This window comes from Coregonus lavaretus (assembly GCF_964263955.1).
Source record: "Coregonus lavaretus genome assembly, contig: HAP1_SCAFFOLD_7661, whole genome shotgun sequence".
Taxonomy (NCBI): domain Eukaryota; kingdom Metazoa; phylum Chordata; class Actinopteri; order Salmoniformes; family Salmonidae; genus Coregonus; species Coregonus lavaretus.
This window is the reverse complement of record NW_028159235.1, coordinates 7,501-25,132: the sequence shown is the minus strand read 5'-3', so window position 1 is coordinate 25,132 and position 17,632 is coordinate 7,501. Positions and strand designations below refer to the sequence as shown.

At 44.9% G+C, this 17,632-nt stretch overlaps 1 protein-coding gene across 1 annotated transcript in view; it reads right to left on the bottom strand.

Moving 5' to 3' along the window:
- Window positions 1-1,411: 1,411 nt before the first annotated feature.
- The window catches only part of LOC311123146 (protein tweety homolog 3-like), a gene marked incomplete at both ends in the record, with an annotated part of 21,459 nt that continues 5,238 nt past the window's right edge, over window positions 1,412-17,632 (bottom strand). Inside the window, 10 exons of the mRNA XM_084197412.1 lie at window positions 1,412-1,598; window positions 3,973-4,109; window positions 5,339-5,431; window positions 5,533-5,625; window positions 5,723-5,778; window positions 9,064-9,139; window positions 9,464-9,536; window positions 10,681-10,776; window positions 12,491-12,711; window positions 12,952-13,063. Coding sequence (XP_084053538.1) covers window positions 1,412-1,598; window positions 3,973-4,109; window positions 5,339-5,431; window positions 5,533-5,625; window positions 5,723-5,778; window positions 9,064-9,139; window positions 9,464-9,536; window positions 10,681-10,776; window positions 12,491-12,711; window positions 12,952-13,063 — 1,144 coding nt within the window. The remainder of the gene's footprint in view (window positions 1,599-3,972; window positions 4,110-5,338; window positions 5,432-5,532; window positions 5,626-5,722; window positions 5,779-9,063; window positions 9,140-9,463; window positions 9,537-10,680; window positions 10,777-12,490; window positions 12,712-12,951; window positions 13,064-17,632) is intronic.

Sequence of the window (17,632 nt, the reverse complement as noted above, 5' to 3'; positions counted from 1 at the left end):
AAGGTCAACGTGCCCTTGAGCAAGGCACTTAACCCCAATTTGCTCCAGGGGTTCCGTGCTACTATGGCCGCTGCTGTAAAACAACACATTTCACTGCACCTATCCGGTGATTGTGACAATATAACATCTTATTTTTATTTTTTATTTTTTTATTATCATTTATTATTTTCTGTGTAGTTGTATCAGTGGTATACTCAATGGGATAAATGAACGCATAACTTAACTTACTTGACTATTGAAATGTATGTAGGCCTATTGATTTACTGACGTACGTTGACTGAAGTGCGTTATTTAAGAGGATGGGGATGAGAAGCATGTACTGCAGTCATCATGTGTGTGGACGAACGCTGTAAAGCCTTGTAAGCCACAACATTAAAACCATGCAGATTGATATGCGTTTCACTATATCAAAACAGTATTGGGCATCATGCTTACAATGATCCCTAACATGGTCCTTATCAGTGACATGAAGATATGGGGACTCTTTACTGAATAAAATAACTTAGGCTACTTTATATGTTTGTGAGTGTATCTGCCTTCAATGTGCAGCCTGGTTACATACTACAATAGTGTCAACATCTGTCTGAGTCCATGCAGCTCAAATGATCAGTGACGGACTAGCTATCATGTGCTAGCTAATGACTGGCAGGCAATGGGTTCCCGCTAACGGCTAGTAAGCTAACTCACACCCTATAGCTGTAGCTTTACGGTAGGCCGATACCAATCAATGGCAATTGTGTGGCTAATTGGTAGCATGCAATAGCTAACTTGTATGGCAGGCAGGCAATGTGTTTCTGGTAAAGGCCAACTCAGATATGGCTAGCAGGCTAACTCACATGTAGCCTAATGTATATTGCTGAGCAGGCAGTGTAGCTTCTCAAGGGTAACTGATAGCTAACTGATAGCAGGCAGTGTTTTGTTTATGCTAGCAGGCTAACTCACTCGCTAGCGGTAATGTATGGCAGGCAATGACGATCGCGTAGCTAACTTGAGCTTGTGTAGCAGGCAGTGTGTCGATTCTGCTAGCGGTGCTAACTGACATGTGGCTAGCAGGCTAACTCGCTAGCTAGCGATAATGTATGGCAGGCAATGGCGATCGTGTGGCTAACTTGAGCTTGTGTAGCAGGCAGTGTGTCAATTCTGCTAGCGGTGCTAACTCACGTGGCTAGCAGGCTAACTCACTCGCTAGCGGTAATGTATGTCAGGCAATGGCGATTGCGTAGCTAACTTGAGCTTGTGTAGCAGGCAGTGTGTCGATTCTGCTAGCGGTGCTAACTCACGTGGCTAGCAGGCTAACTCACTCGCTAGCTAGTGATAATGTATGGCAGGCAATGGCGATCGCGTTGCTAGCTTGAGCTTGTGTAGCAGGCAGTGTGTTGTTTTGGCTAGCGGCTACCGGTGGGGTGCTAACTCACATGTACTCAGTGACAGGGGCATTGCTGACAGTGTGGGCCGTAGCGGGGATGCTAGCTTCGCTGCCGTAGCTGCTACCACAGCTGTAGAGGCTGGGCATGTGCACGCGGTACAGGTTATCATGAGGACCCGCCCCCCGATTGCCGTGGGCGCCAGACTCGTCTTCGCCATCCTCATCATCCGTCCTTCATTGGCCAGGGCCAGGGGGGAGGGGCCGGGCGAGGTGAAGGGAGGTGAGGGTAGATGGGAGGGAGGGGAGGGAGGGAGGGGAGATCCGAGAGAGACAGTGAGTGAGAACAGAGGAGAGAGGAGCTGATAGAGGGTCAACTCAGACTCACAGGACCCCTGGAGGAGGATAATACACACTCAGGGTGAATTTCCCCTAGGTACAGATCTAGGATCAGCTTCCCCTCACACAAACCTGACCTTAACCATTAGTGGGGAAAATGCTAAACTGACCCAAGATCAGGGTCTAGGGGCAGGTTCACACTAAACCACCTAATTTCTCTTGTGTTGGTATTGTGCAACAGAGAGATGCCAGGCAAGAATAACCACAAAACACCCCCTAAAACACCCCCACCACCACCAACCCCCAGGCACCAACCCACCCCAAAGCACAGAGGTCACAGAGGTCACAGAACACTGCAGAACACTGTCAGGGGTCAAAGATCAGAAGTCTATTTCAGCCAATTATAGAAGGAGCCAGAGATATCATACAGCTTTCACCATCATCACCATCCTCAGTAGCAGCTTTGCCTTAGCAGCAAGGATATACAGCAAGAGGAAAGGAGCGAAGCTTAGCTTATTTAGAAAGGAATCATCTGAATCGATTCCCCTGAACTGCAGGCAATGACTGACTCCCCACAGCGAGCATTCATTTCAAGCTATTTGATTCATGCATCTGAACTCTTGAGTGCACCATAAATAATACAAATTCATACAAAATGTCCGAAAAAAAAACGAATCAGGTAAGAAAAAAATGGCCGCAGTTGGTAAACCATTTTCTGCTGTGACATACAATGATAAAAAAACGTATAACGATTGTCAACGGAAAATATGGAAATAATCAGATAGGACGTGTGCTTATTGGGAAGGTGGTGGAGTACAGGTCAACTAAACAGGATATAAACTATGTTTGTAGAACTTTAGATTGGTCATTAGATTGAATGGGCTGTGAAGAGGCCAGCACTGGTTTAAGGAGAAGCTTCAACTGCTATCGCTTTAGACCACCAGGGGGCAGCAGTACTATTTCATAAGGTTCTACTGCTGTCACACTCACATAAAGAGCTGTACACAACTCATCCACACACACACACAACTCATCCATCCACACACACACACACACACACACACACACACACACACAACTCATCCACACACACACACACACACACACACACACACACACACACACACCTCATCCACACACACACACAACTCATCCACACACACACACACACACACACACACACACACACACACAACTCATCCACACACACACACACAACTCATCCACACACACACAACTCATCCACACACACACACACACAACTCATCCATCCACACACACACACACACACACACACACACACACACACACAACTCATCCACACACACACACACACACACACACACACACACCTCATCCACACACACACACAACTCATCCACACACACACACACACACACACACACACAACTCATCCACACACACACACAACTCATCCACACACACACAACTCATCCACACACACACACACACAACTCATCCACACACACACACACACACACACACACACACACACACACACACACACACACACACACACACACACACACAACTCATCCACACACACAACTCATCCACACACACACAACTCATCCACACACACAACTCATCCACACACACAACTCATCCACACACACAACTCATCCACACAAAAAGGGCTCAAAAACCAGTCCTTATATGAAGCACTCTGCCAGTGGCTCTCCTCTAGATGATAGAAACACAGGTGTAGGTCGATGCGGGGGTAGATAGAATCTCTGTCACTAGAGATGTCAATTGAGAAGTCAATGTATAGTCCAAAATATACGCCATGGGCCAAACCGTCAATGACCCTTTATCTATATGATATGATCCGTGTTCCCATCAACTGTTACTGACGATTCCATCGTCCCGATTCCGAGTCACAGGTTTTCCGAATCAGAACATTGGAAGGAGAAAGGAGGACGAGGAGGAGGAAGAGGAGAAACAGAAGGAGGGGGGACAGAAAATAACGGTGTTGAACCAACTAGAAGATGTGAAAGAAAACTGGGAGACAGGTGTATACAGGCAGACCGACGACAGTCTGACAGACAAACAGACAGATGCACTAGACTAAACATGAAGGCTGTGTACAGTAGCAGTAGTAGTAGCAGTAGTAGTAGTAGTAGTAGTAGTAGTAGTAGTAGTAGTATTATTAGTAGTAGTAGTAAGATCTGATCAGTGTCTTAGCAGGGAATGGGCCAGATGTGTGTGTTCAGGTGTTTGTGTTGTGTGTGTGTGTTCGGGTGTGTTACCTCTTGCTCTGCCAGGTGTGCGGCACACTGCAGACGATGGAGGAGAACATGAGAGCCGTGATGAAGGAGAACAGCACCAGGTAGATCAGCCCTTCCACTCCATCATAACACAACCCTGTTAGAGCCTGGACATAGTCCTGGAACACAACAATATAACACCACCCTGTTAGATCCTGGACATAGTCCTGGAACACAACAATATAACACCACCCTGTTAGATCCTGGACATAGTCCTGGAACACTACAATATAACACCACCCTGTTAGATCCTGGACATAGTCCTGGAACACAGCAATATAACACCACCCTGTTAGATCCTGGACATAGTCCTGGAACACAACACTATAACACCACCCTGTTAGATCCTGGACATAGTCCTGGAACACAACAATATAACACCACCCTGTTAGATCCTGGACATAGTCCTGGAACACTACAATATAACACCACCCTGTTAGATCCTGGACATAGTCCTGGAACACTACAATATAACACCACCCTGTTAGATCCTGGACATAGTCCTGGAACACTACAATATAACACCACCCTGTTAGATCCTGGACATAGTCCTGGAACACTACAATATCACACCACCCTGTTAGATCCTGGACATAGTCCTGGAGGAGAGGAGGAGAGAAAACAGAAGAGGAGAGGAGAGGAGAGGAGAGGAGAGGAGAGGAGAGGAGAGGAGAGGAGAGGAGAGGAGAGGAGAGGAGAGGAGAGGAGAGGAGAGGAGAGGAGAGGAGAGAAGAGAGAAGAGGATAAGAGAAGTGAAGTGAAGAAGAGAGAAGAGGAGAGAAGAGGATAAGAGAAGTGAATAAGTGAGAAGTGGAGAGAAGAGAAGACCAGTAGTGAGTCATATTGTCCTATGAGGGTTGTTGTCAGTTGTTTGATTTGAGGAAAGAGACAGCTTGGTGGTTTGAGATCTCCCTGGTAACAACTCTTACTCATCACAACAGTCACGACAACACCGTTTGAAAATGGCCACCGTTGACAAGCATCAATGTGTAATGGAGGTGGGATTTAAAAAGCTTTTTCTTTCTGGACTTCAAGAAGAGGGAAATCACTGTCATTTTCATGAAGGGTGAGATGAGAGAGAGAGAGAGAGAGAGAGAGAGAGAGCGAGAGAGAGAGCGAGAGAGAGAGAGAGAGAGAGAGAGAGAGAGAGAGAGAGAGAGAGAGAGAGGGGGGGAGTGAGAGAGAGAGAGAGAGAGATAGAAAGAGAGAGAGAGAGAGAGAAAGAAAGCCAGAGGAAGATAGAGTAGCTACCCCCATCGATAAATAATGAACAGTTATGAACAGGGGGAGGGAGGGGGTGATATATTGATTTATTTTGAAGTAGAGGCGCTCCTCCCCTGTATCTCACCATGTGCAGGCTGCGACAGTCGACTAGAGCGGTGAGTTGATGAAGGCCAACCTCAGTAGAGTTCAATACGGTCTGGATCTGTTCCAGATTCCCCTAGGGAGCCACAGCAGAGGTTACACTCTCACAGACACATACACACGCACCGAAAGCACACACGCATGAACACCGGCACCCGCACACACACACACCCCTACCTTGGTGTTGGGGTAATCCCGTATAGCTGATTGTAGTAGTTCTGCCACGTCATCTTGCATCTCAACCAGGGCTTTGTGACTGCCAGACAGCTTCTGCAAAACACACACACACACACACACACACAGGACTTCAGTACAGCCCTTCATTCTTCCTGATTAGAATGTGTGTGTGGAGGAGGCGGAGTCGTACCTGCTGGAAAGGATTTGATTGGCCACTGCTGCACCTCAGGTAATACTGCAGGATATCTGAGAGGAAAAACAGACGCATATCGACATTCAATCATGTATTTATTTAACCCACTATTGAATCAGATCAAATGGAATAAATTCTTATTTACAACGATCCCTAAAGACGATAATGTATAATGAAGATGATAGAGTATGGTAATGAGGAGAAACACAGTCTATATAAGGACGTCCAAACAATCAGACACACTACCGGTCAAAAGTTTGGACACACCTTCTCATTCAAGGGGTTTTCTTTATTTTTTTTACGATTTTCTACATCGTAGGATAATAGTGAAGACATCAAAACTATGAAATAACATGTATGGAATCATGTAGTAACCAAAAAAAGTGTTAAACAAATCAAAATATATATTTACCTCATGAAGCTGGTTGAGAGAATGCCGAGAGTGTGCAGAGCTGTCATCAAGGCAAAGGGTGGCTATTTGAAGAATCTCAAATATAAATATATTTTGATTTGTTTAACACTTTTTTGGTTACTACATGATTCCATATGTGTTATTTCATAGTTTTGATGTCTATTATTCTACAATGTAGAAAATAGTAAAAATAAAGAAAAACTCTGGAATGAGTAGGTGTGTCCAAACTATATACCACATATACACACAGTTGAAGTCGGACGTTTACATACACCTTAGCCAAATACATTTAAACTCAGTTTTTCACAATTCCTGACATTTAATCCTAGTAAAAATTCCATGTCTTAGGTCAGTTAGGATCACCACTTTATTTTAAGAATGTGAAATGTCAGAATAATATTAGAGAGAATGATTTATTTAAGCTTTTATTTCTTTCATCACATTCCCAGTGGGTCAGAAGTTTACATACACTCAATTAGAATTTGGTAGCATTGCCTTTAAATTGTTTAACTTGGGTCAAACGTTTCGGGTAGCCTTCCACAAGCTTCCCACAATAGGTTGGGTGAATTTTGGCCCATTCCTCCTGACAGAGCTGGTGTAACTGAGTCAGGTTTGTAGGCCTCCTTGCTCACACACGCTTTTTCAGTTCTGCCCACAAATGTTCTATAGGATTGATGTCAGAGCTTTGTGATGGCCACACCAATACCTTGACTTTGTTGTCCTTAAGCCATTTTGCCACAACTTTGGAAGTATGCTTGGGGTCATTGTCCATTTGGAAGACCCATTTGTGACCAAGCTTTAACTTCCTGACTGATGTTTTGAGATGTTGCTTCAATATATCCACATAATTTTCCTTCATCATGATGCCATCAATTTTGTGAAGTGCACCAGTCCCTCCTGCAGCAAAGCACCTCCACAGCATGATGCTGCCACCCCCGTGCTTCACGGTTGGGATGGTTTTCTTCAGCTTGCAAGCGTCACCCTTTTTCCTCCAAACATAACGATGGTCATTATGGCCAAACAGTTCTATTTTTGTTTCATCAGACCAGAGGACATTTCTCCAAAAAGTATGATCTTTGTCCCCATGTGCAGTTGCAAACCGTAGTCTGGCTTTTTAATGACGGTTTTGGAGCAGTGGCTTCTTCCTTGCTGAGCGGCCTTTCAGGTTATGTCGATATAGGACTCGTTTTACTGTGGATATAGATACTTTTGTATCTGTTTCCTCCAGCATCTTCACAAGGTCCTTTGCTATTGTTCTGGGATTGATTTGCACTTTTCGCACCAAAGTATGTTCATCTCTAGGAGACAGAACGCGTCTCCTTCCTGAGCGGTATGACGGCTGCGTGGTCCCATGGTGTTTATACTTGGGTACTATTGTTTGTACAGATGAACGTGGTACCTTCAGGCGTTTGGAAATTGCTCCCAAGGATGAACCAGACTTGTGGAGGTCTACAAATTGTTTTCTGAGGTCTTGGCTGATTTCTTTTGATTTTCCCATGATGTCAAGCAAAGAGACACTGAGTTCGAAGGTAGGCCTTGAAATACATCCACAGGTACACCTCCAATTGACTCAAATGATGTCAATTAGCCTATCAGAAGCTTCTAAACCCATGACATCATTTTCTGGAATTTTCCAAGCCATTTAAAGGCATAGTCAAGTTAGTGTATGTAAACTTCTGACCCACTGGAATTGTGATACAGTGAATTATAAGTGAAATAATGTATCTGTAAACAATTGTTGGAAAAATTACTTGTGTCATGCACAAAGTAGATGTCCTAACCAACTTGCCAAAACTATAGTTTGTTAACAAGACATTTGTGGAGTGGTTGAAAAACGAGTTATAATGCATCAGTAAATGCATCAGTAAATGATTAAAACTCAGACTGATAAGGAACAAACAAACATGAACTGAAACAGGCTGCTGAGCAAGACTATCAACCCCAATGTAAACACACCCACAAGGGCTTCTGTTAGCCGGTAATAGCCGGCTTTTGGCTGATTAAAAAAAAAAAAACGATAAATAAAACTGGCCAATTGTCTGGGAGAAGAAAAAAAAGCCATTGTAAAATACCAATACTAATAATAATACTAATAAATTATACTAATACTAATAATACTACTAATACTAATACATAATACTAAAAATAATAAGGAGAGAGGAGGGTAGAATAATGAGATAAGCTCACTCTGGACAGACTGACTGCATTAATAATACGGAGGTCGGTAATAAGACGGAGGTCGGTAATAAGACGGAGGTCGGTAATAAGACGGAGGTCGGTAATAAGACGGAGGTCGATAATAAGACGGAGGTAGATAATAAGACGGAGGTCGATAATAAGACGGAGGTAGATAATAAGACGGAGGTCGATAATAAGACGGAGGTAGATAATAAGACGGAGGTCGATAATAAGACGGAGGTAGATAATAAGACGGAGGTCGATAATAAGACGGAGGTAGATAATAAGACGGAGGTCGATAATAAGACAATAGCTTGAATGAAAAGATGAAGGATACACACACACACAGTCAGGAGAGAGAAGAGTTGCTGGAGCGTTAAACAGCCACAGAGAGATAGGGCTTTCAGATAGCAAACTGTCAATCATTTATATTCCCCAGTGGAACACACACAGTGGTGAGATCAGAGTCAGGGTGAAGGTTGATGGACCCCAGAGGACAGAGATGCATCCATCCATCCATCCATCACTTCCCCCTGTCCTTCAGTCCCTTTCTCCATCTATCTTTCAGTCTCCAACTCCTTCCATCCATCCATCACTTCCCCCTGTCCTTCAGTCCCTTTCTCCATCTATCTTTCAGTCTCCAACTCCTTCCATCCATCACTTCCCCCTGTCCTTCAGTCCCTTTCTCCATCTATCTTTCAGTCTCCAACTCCTTCCATCCAGCTTGGTCCTTCCCTCGTTCCCCTACCTTGGTTGATGACAGCGTTCTCCTTGGTTACCCTGGTGATGTAAGTATCCGGGGAAACGCAGAAGTCGCTGGCCGTCTGTGAAGGAGAGGCCATATGACCATCGGACAACCACAATACAGCCACACACACACACACAACCATAACATAACCACTAAAAAAATCACAACATAACCACAACACAATCACAACATAACCACAACACAACCACAATCAAACATACAGTACAGATCAAATTGAAAGTAAGGTATCTTAGATCTTAAGGGTGATTGTCACTTGGATTGACTTTACATATTAATTATCTGCACTACTTTGTCTAAGCCAATAGAAATCCAGTGAAATTATGTAATGTCAAAATAAACTGCCGTTGTCCTAGCGACACGTTTCCATGGAGACACTCACCGCGGCAGCTGCCAGCTCCAGTCCCAGAGACCCCCAGCTGATGACGAGAGTCAGAACACCCAACAAACACACCCTGAGAGAGAGAGAGAGAGAGGGGAGAGAGAGGAGAGCGAGAGAGGAGAGAGAGAGGGGGGAGAGAGAGAGGGGGAGAAAGAGAGAGAGAGAAGGGGAGAGGGAGAGAGGGAGAGGCGGAGAGAGAGAGAGGGGGGAGAGAGAGAGAGAGAGAGGGGGAGAGAGAGAGAGAGAGAGAGAGGGGGGAGAGAGAGAGAGAGAGAGGGGGGAGAGAGAGAGAGAGAGAGGGGAGAGAGAGAGAGAGAGAGGGGGAGAGAGAGAGAGAGAGAGAGGGAGAAGGGGAGAGAGAGGGGAATTAACACGTCATAATGTTCAACACTGTGAAATCACTGCTTAATGTATGTATGCATGTGTGTGTGTGTAAAACAATGTGGGGTTGAGTCAGAGACATGTAACACACAACCTGTGAAACATGAGTCATGCACACAAGATGGTGTTAATGTGTCCTCACTCCCACTCTGTCAATCTCTCGCTCTTCCTCTCTCTCCCTCTCTCTCACTCTCTCCTACAATCTCTCTCTCTTACTGCTATCCTCTCTCTCTCTCTTTCACTCCCACCATCTCTCTCTTTCACTCCCACCTTCTCTTTCTCACCATCTCGCTCACCCCCACCATCCATCTCTTTCTCCCTGCCTTTCTCTTACCCCCACCATCCATCTCTCTTTACTTTGTTCTCTAATCATCTCTTGACTAACTCTCTCTTCTCATCTTCTCTCTTTTCACTCCCCTTCTCACTCTCTCTACCAGCTCCTCTCTCCCCTTCTCTCTCTCTACCAGCTCCTCTCTCCCCTTCTCTCTCTACCAGCTCCTCTCTCCCCTTCTCTCGCTCTACCAGCTCCTCTCTCCCTTTCTCTCTCTCTCTCTACCAGCTCCTCTCTCCCCTTCTTTGTCTCTCTCTACCAGCTCCTCTCTCCCCTTCTCTCTCTCTCTTTACCAGCTCCTCTCTCCCCCCTCTCTCTCTCTACCAGCTACTCTCTCCCCTTCTCTCTCATATTCTTGTCCCCTCTAACTAGTAACTATTTTCTACTCATTTTCCTTCTCCCTGTCCTCATTCAATTCTCTCTCTCAGACCTATCTCTTTCCCTCCATCCCATCTTTCTGGTAGCCAATCAGAGTTCTCTGTGGTCGTCATGTGGTGTGGCTCACCCAATCAGAGTGCCTTTAGAGTTGCGTATCAGTCCGAACAGAACCAGCAGACAAATCAGAACATCAAAGAGCAGCAGAGTCAGGTACACCAGCCACCTGGAAATATATAAAACACAATATATACCACAATACAGCGCATTTGAAAAGGATTTCAGACCCCCTTGACTTTTCCCACATTATGTTACAGCCTTATTCTAAAATTGATTAAATTAATTATTTTCCTCATAAATCTACACCCAAATACCCCATAACGACAAAGCGAAAACAGGTTTTTAGATATTTTTGCAAATGTATTAAAAATAAAGAACAGAAATAACTTCTTTACATAAGTATTCAGACCCTTTGCTATGAGACTCGAAATTGAGCTTCCTGTTTCCATTGATCATCCTTGAGATTTTTCTACAACTTGATTGGAGTCCACCTGTGGTAAATTCAACTGATTGGACATGATTTGGAAAGGCACACACCTGTCTATATAAGGTCCCACAGTTGACAGTGCATGTCAGAGCGAAAACCAAGCCATGAGGTCGAAGGAATTGTCCGTAGAGCTCCGAGACAGGATTGTGTTGAGGCACAGATCTGGGGAAGGGTACCAAAACATTTCTGCAGCATTGAAGGTCCCCAAAAACACAGTGGCCTCCATCATTCTTAAATGGAAGAAGTTTGGAACCACCAAGACTCTTCCTAGAGCTGGCCGCCCGGCCAAACTGAGCAATTGGGGGAGAAGGGCCTTGGTAAGGGAGGTGACCAAGAACCCGATGGTCACTCTGACAGAGCTCCAGAGTTCGTCTGTGGAGATGGGAGAACCTTCCAGAAGGACAACCATTTCTGCAGCACTCCACCAATCAGGCCTTTATGGTAGAGTGGCCAGACGGAAGCCACTCCTCAGTAAAAGACACATGACAGCCTGCTTGGAGTTTGCCAAAAGGCACCTAAATACTCTCAGACCATGAGAAACAAGATTATCTGGTCTGATGACCAGTGAAGCATGGTGGTGGCAGCATCATGCTGTGGGGATGTTTTTAAGCGGCAGGGACTGGGAGACTAATCAGGATCGAGGCAAAGATGAACGGAGCAAAGTACAGAGAGATCCTTGATGAAAACCTGCTCCAGAGCACTCAGGACCTCAGACTGGGCTGAAGGTTCACCTTCCAACAGGACAACGTCCCTAAGCACACAGCCAAGACAACGCAGGAGTGGCTTCGGGACAAGTCTCTGAATGTCCTTGAGTGGCCCAGCCAGAGCCCGGACTTGAACCCGACCGAACATCCCTGGAGAGACCTGAAAATAGCTGTGCAGCAACGCTCCCCATCTAACCTGACAGAGCTTGAGAGGATCTGCAGAGAAGAATGGGAGAAACTCCTCAAATACAGGTGTGCCAAGCTTGTAGCGTCATACCCAAGAAGACTCAAGGCTGTAAATGCTGCCAAAGGTGCTTCAACAAAGTACTGAGTAAAGGGTCTGAATACTTATGTAAATGTGATATTTCAGGTTAAATAAATTAGCAAAAATTTATAAAACCTGTTTCTGCTTTGTCATTATGGGGTATTGTGTGTAGATTGATGAGGGAAACAAACAATTTAATACATTTTAGAATCAGGCTGTAATGTAACAAAATGTTAAAAAAGTCAAGGGGTCTGAATACTTTCCGAATGCACCATATATAACACAATATATAGCAGAGTCAGGTTCACCAGCCACCTGGAAATAAATAACACAATATATAACACAGAGGCAGGTCTTCAGTTACCCCAGAAGATATAACTATAATACTAAACATATATACTACCTTTAAACAGCTCTAACCCACCTGTACCAGTCAAAGGCTTCAGTCTTGATGGCCAGGTCCTCCAGTGAGATATCAGAGTTACTCCAGAAGGGTATGTCCACCATCAGTCTAACCAGTTCATCCAGCTGACCCTGTAGCTTCTGGACGATGGACACATAGTCAGTCTGTTCAGAGTAGGCCGTCTCCAACTGGACCAGACCTCCCTCCACTGTCTGGTTCAGAGACAGGGCACTGTCCGCCACCTAGAGAGAGAGAGAGACAGAGAGACACACATTTGTGAGTGTTTTTTGGAATCTTGAAGGTCTTGAAAGGTAGGGTGAAAGTGGAGGGATGTTAGCGCTCTGTGTGGTAGGGTGAAAGTGGAGGGATGTTAGCGCTCTGTGTGGTAGGGTGAAAGTGGAGGGATGTTAGCGCTCTGTGTGGTAGGGTGAAAGTGGAGGGATGTTAGCGCTCTGTGTGGTTATTGTGTGTGTTTGTCCCACCAGTTTGCCGACCCCTGCCACGGTGCGGTTGGCGTGCCGTAGAGAATACACCAGGCGGTTGGCTCCGTCACATGACTCCCCGTTTCCATAGAAACCCACGGCGATGCCGGCACTGCGGAAGAGACAGGAAGCAGGTAGTGTTATCTCATCGCCCGATATCACAGGAAGTGTTATCTCATTGGCGATATCACACACACAGACCCAGTCCAGCTGCTGCTGTGTGTTTGCTGTTCCATCTCCCCACCAGCAGGACACAGACAGACAGACAGACAGACAGACAGACAGACAGACAGACAGACAGACAGACAGACAGACAGACAGACAGACAGACAGACAGACAGACAGACAGACAGACAGACAGACAGACAGACAGACAGACAGACAGACAGACAGACAGACAGACAGACAGACAGACAGACAGACAGACAGACAGACAGACAGACAGACAGACAGACAGACAGACAGACAGACAGACAGACAGACAGACAGACAGACAGACAGACAGACAGACAGACAGACAGACAGACAGACAGACAGACAGACAGACAGACAGACAGACAGACAGACAGACAGACAGACAGACAGACAGACAGACAGACAGACAGACAGACAGACAGACAGACAGACAGACAGACAGACAGACAGACAGACAGACAGACAGACAGACAGACAGACAGACAGACAGACAGACAGACAGAGCTATGACCCCATTCTCTCCCTACAGCTATAGGACTACCAGGAATCACACACACACACTATGGCTGGACAATGGCCAGGTCGCCAGACCGCACATAATGTGATTATTCTGCATCTCTGGCTCCGACACACACACACGGGCACCCCCTTCTCTCCCTCCCTCCATCCTGTGCCCCTCTTTTCTCCCACTGGCCCCTTCTCCCCCCTCTCTCTAAACAGCAGCCTCACTCACATGGACTAACGCACAGACACACTGTTATTATTATTATTTTTTTTTTTTTGTCATTTAGCAGACGCTCTTATCCAGAGCGACTTACATGAGCAATTAGGGTTAAGTGCCTTGCTCAAGGGCACATCGACAGATCTTTCACCTAGTCGGCTCGGGGATTAGAACCAGCGACCTTTCGGTTACTGGCACAACGCTCTTAACCACTAAGCTACCTGCCGCCCCACTGTGGAGGGAGGGTGATCATCCCCACTAACCACTCCTCTGTCTGTCTCAGTCTGTCATAAGGTCTTGTGTAGGCTAACTGTCCAACACACATTTATACTGGACAATTTATAACCATCATTATAGCACTTTATTGTACACCATTAACTACAGTACCCCCCTGTTAAACCCTGTCCGTGTGTGTTGTGTCCACCCATTAAGAGCTCTGTCGTTTAATCAGGGGGGGAGGGAGGAGGGAGGGAGGGAGGGGGGGAGGGAGGGAGGGAGCAAACCGTGTGTATGCTAGATAATGGAAGGAATGGGGAGGGAGACTCAAACAAATCCTCTTCCAGCTCCTTCCCTCCTCCCTTTATCCCCTCCTCTGTCTTTCTCTCTTAAGCTCTCTCTCTCTCTCTCTCCGTTTTATCTCACTGTTCTAATGCCTCCTTCTACCAGAGGACTTAATGACATCATCCATCAGCTTAGAGAGAGCGAGAGAGGAGAGACGGGGGAGAGAGAAAGAGAGAGAGAGAGAGAAATGGAGGAGAGAGAAAGAGAGACAGAAGGATAAGTAAAAGCTTGTTCTCTCACTCTGTGAGGTCAGTGCCACTGCTGCCTCAGAAACAGTGACAGAGGAGTGTGTACGGAAGCGTACGTAGTGAGTGTACAAAACACCAGGAACATGACTGACCAGGTGAATTCAGGTGAAAGATATGATCCCTTATTGAATCCACTTCCATCAGTGTAGATGAAGGGGAGGAGACAGGTTAAAGAAGGATTTTTAAGCCTTGAGACATGGATTGTGTACAGTGGGGAAAAAAAGTATTTAGTCAGCCACCAATTGTGCAAGTTCTCCCACTTAAAAAGATGAGAGAGGCCTGTAATTTTCATCATAGGTACATAGGTACACGTCATAGGTACATAGGTACACGTCAACTATGACAGACAACTATGACAGACAAAATGAGAAAAAGAATTCCAGAAAATCACATTGTAGGATTTGTAATGAATTTATTTGCAAATTATGTTGGAAAATAAGTATTTGGTCAATAACAAAAGTTTCTCAATACTTTGTTATATACCCTTTGTTGGCAATGACACAGGTCAAACGTTTTCTGTAAGTCTTCACAAGGTTTTCACACACTGTTGCTGGTATTTTGGCCCATTCCTCCATGCAGATCTCCTCTAGAGCAGTGATGTTTTGGGGCTGTCGCTGGGCAACACGGACTTTCAACTCCCTCCAAAGATTTTCTATGGGGTTGAGATCTGGAGACTAGCTAGGCCACTCCAGGACCTTGAAATGCTTCTTACGAAGCCACTCCTTTGTTGCCAGGGCGGTGTGTTTGGGATCATTGTCATGCTGAAAGACCCAGCTACGTTTCATCTTCAATGCCCTTGCTGATGGAAGGAGGTTTTCACTCAAAATCTCACGATACATGGCCCCATTCATTCTTTCCTTTACACGGATCAGTCGTCCTGGTCCCTTTGCAGAAAAACAGCCCCAAAGCATGATGTTTCCACCCCCATGCTTCACAGTAGGTATGGTGTTCTTTGGATGCAACTCAGCATTCTTTGTCCTCCAAACACGACAAGTTTTTACCAAAAAGTTATATTTTGGTTTCATCTGACCATATGACATTCTCCCAATCCTCTTCTGGATCATACAAATGCACTCTAGCAAACTTCAGATGGGCCTGGACATGTACTGGCTTAAGCAGGGGGACACATCTGGCACTGCAAGATTTGAGTCCCTGGCGGCGTAGTGTGTTACTGATGGTAGGCTTTGTTACTTTGGTCCCAGCTCTCTGCAGGTCATTCACTAGGTCCCCCCGTGTGGTTCTGGGATTTTTGCTCACTTGTGATCATTTTGACCCCACGGGGTGAGATCTTGCGTGGAGCCCCAGATCGAGGGAGATTATCAGTGGTCTTGTATGTCTTCCATTTCCTAATAATTGCTCCCACAGTTGATTTCTTCAAACCAAGATGCTTACCTATTGCAGATTCAGTCTTCCCAGCCTGGTGCAGGTCTACAATTTTGTTTCTGGTGTCATTTGACAGCTCTTTGGTCTTGGCCATAGTGGAGTTTGGAGTGTGACTGTTTGAGGTTGTGGACAGTTGTCTTTTATACTGATAACAAGTTCAAACAGGTGCCATTAATACAGGTAATGAGTGGAGGACAGAGGAGCCTCAAAGAAAAAGTTACAGGTCTGTGAGAGCCAGAAATCTTGCTTGTTTGTAGGTGACCAAATACTTATTTTCCACCATAATTTGCAAATAAATTCATTACAAATCCTACAATGTGATTTTCTGGAAAAAAAATTCTCAATTTGTCTGTCATAGTTGACGTGTACCTATGATGAAAATTACAGGCCTCTCTCATCTTTTTAAGTGGGAGAACTTGCACAATTGGTGGCTGACTAAATACTTTTTCCCCCCACTGTATGTGTGCCATTCAGAGGGTGAATGGGCAAGACAAAAGATTGAAGTGCCTTTGAACGGGGTATGGTAGTAGGTGCCAGGCGCATCGGTTTGTGTCTAGAACTGCAACGCTATTGGGTTTTCCACGCTCAACAGTTTCCCGTGTGTATGCTGTGTTATGCTTCCTCTCCAAACTTCACATCCCATCTCAAAAACATCTCAGTAAAGTAAAGAAAATACTCGGACAAGAAGAATATAGATTTAAGTTAACAAAAAAAACAAAATTAATAACAATATCAAACAATTCCTCTGATCAGAATTGGATCAGAGGCCAACATCTGAATTATTTTAAAATCTATTTTTCCATGTACATAAATAAAAAAAGCCTAGATGTCAAAGTGAAAATGATCTGCATATTGACTAAAACCTCAGGTCCAAACCCATGCTGACATGAGGGAGTCGCCAGAAAATGGAGCCAAACTTGAATGAGTTTTAAATACATAAACATAGGCTTAACGCCAGTCATGTTTGACAAATATAATGAAGGATAATTAACATTAAACGTCTAAAGGCTTGATTCTCTAGGCACGGTTCATTCGGATCAAATGGTCAGAAGACAGTGCCTGTTGAGCACCGCATATCACCCACCTTGAATCTGAGCGGAGGCGGTCAGCATTTTGAAACTATTTAACCATAAACTTAATTGTTTAAAACCTGGACATGTCTTACCTTGTTTCAAAGTAGCCAAAATACGACCATAAAAATGTTGAGGGAATTCTTTTTAATAAACACTTAATATGCCATTGAAACCAGCATGTTTCTCATGTTCTATTGGTTTTCAAATCAACGTTATTTTATTGTCCAGCAGGCATAATCCTAGTCATAATAGCCAACCCCTAGTTAGTAGATGCATCTTTAGATCTCCCCTTTCTTCATTTTCCAATGGATATTTTCATCTCTGCCACATGAAACCGCTCATATGTGCGGTGCGCTTTTGAGAACAGTGTTTTCCCGCTAATTGCATTTTGGAACATTTGTGCATAGCCTACAGCCATGTGTGCATTGTTGAGCTTATAATATGAAGGAAAACAACTTTATCAACATTTTAAGCTAAACGGTCTGATCAGTTGCATCAGC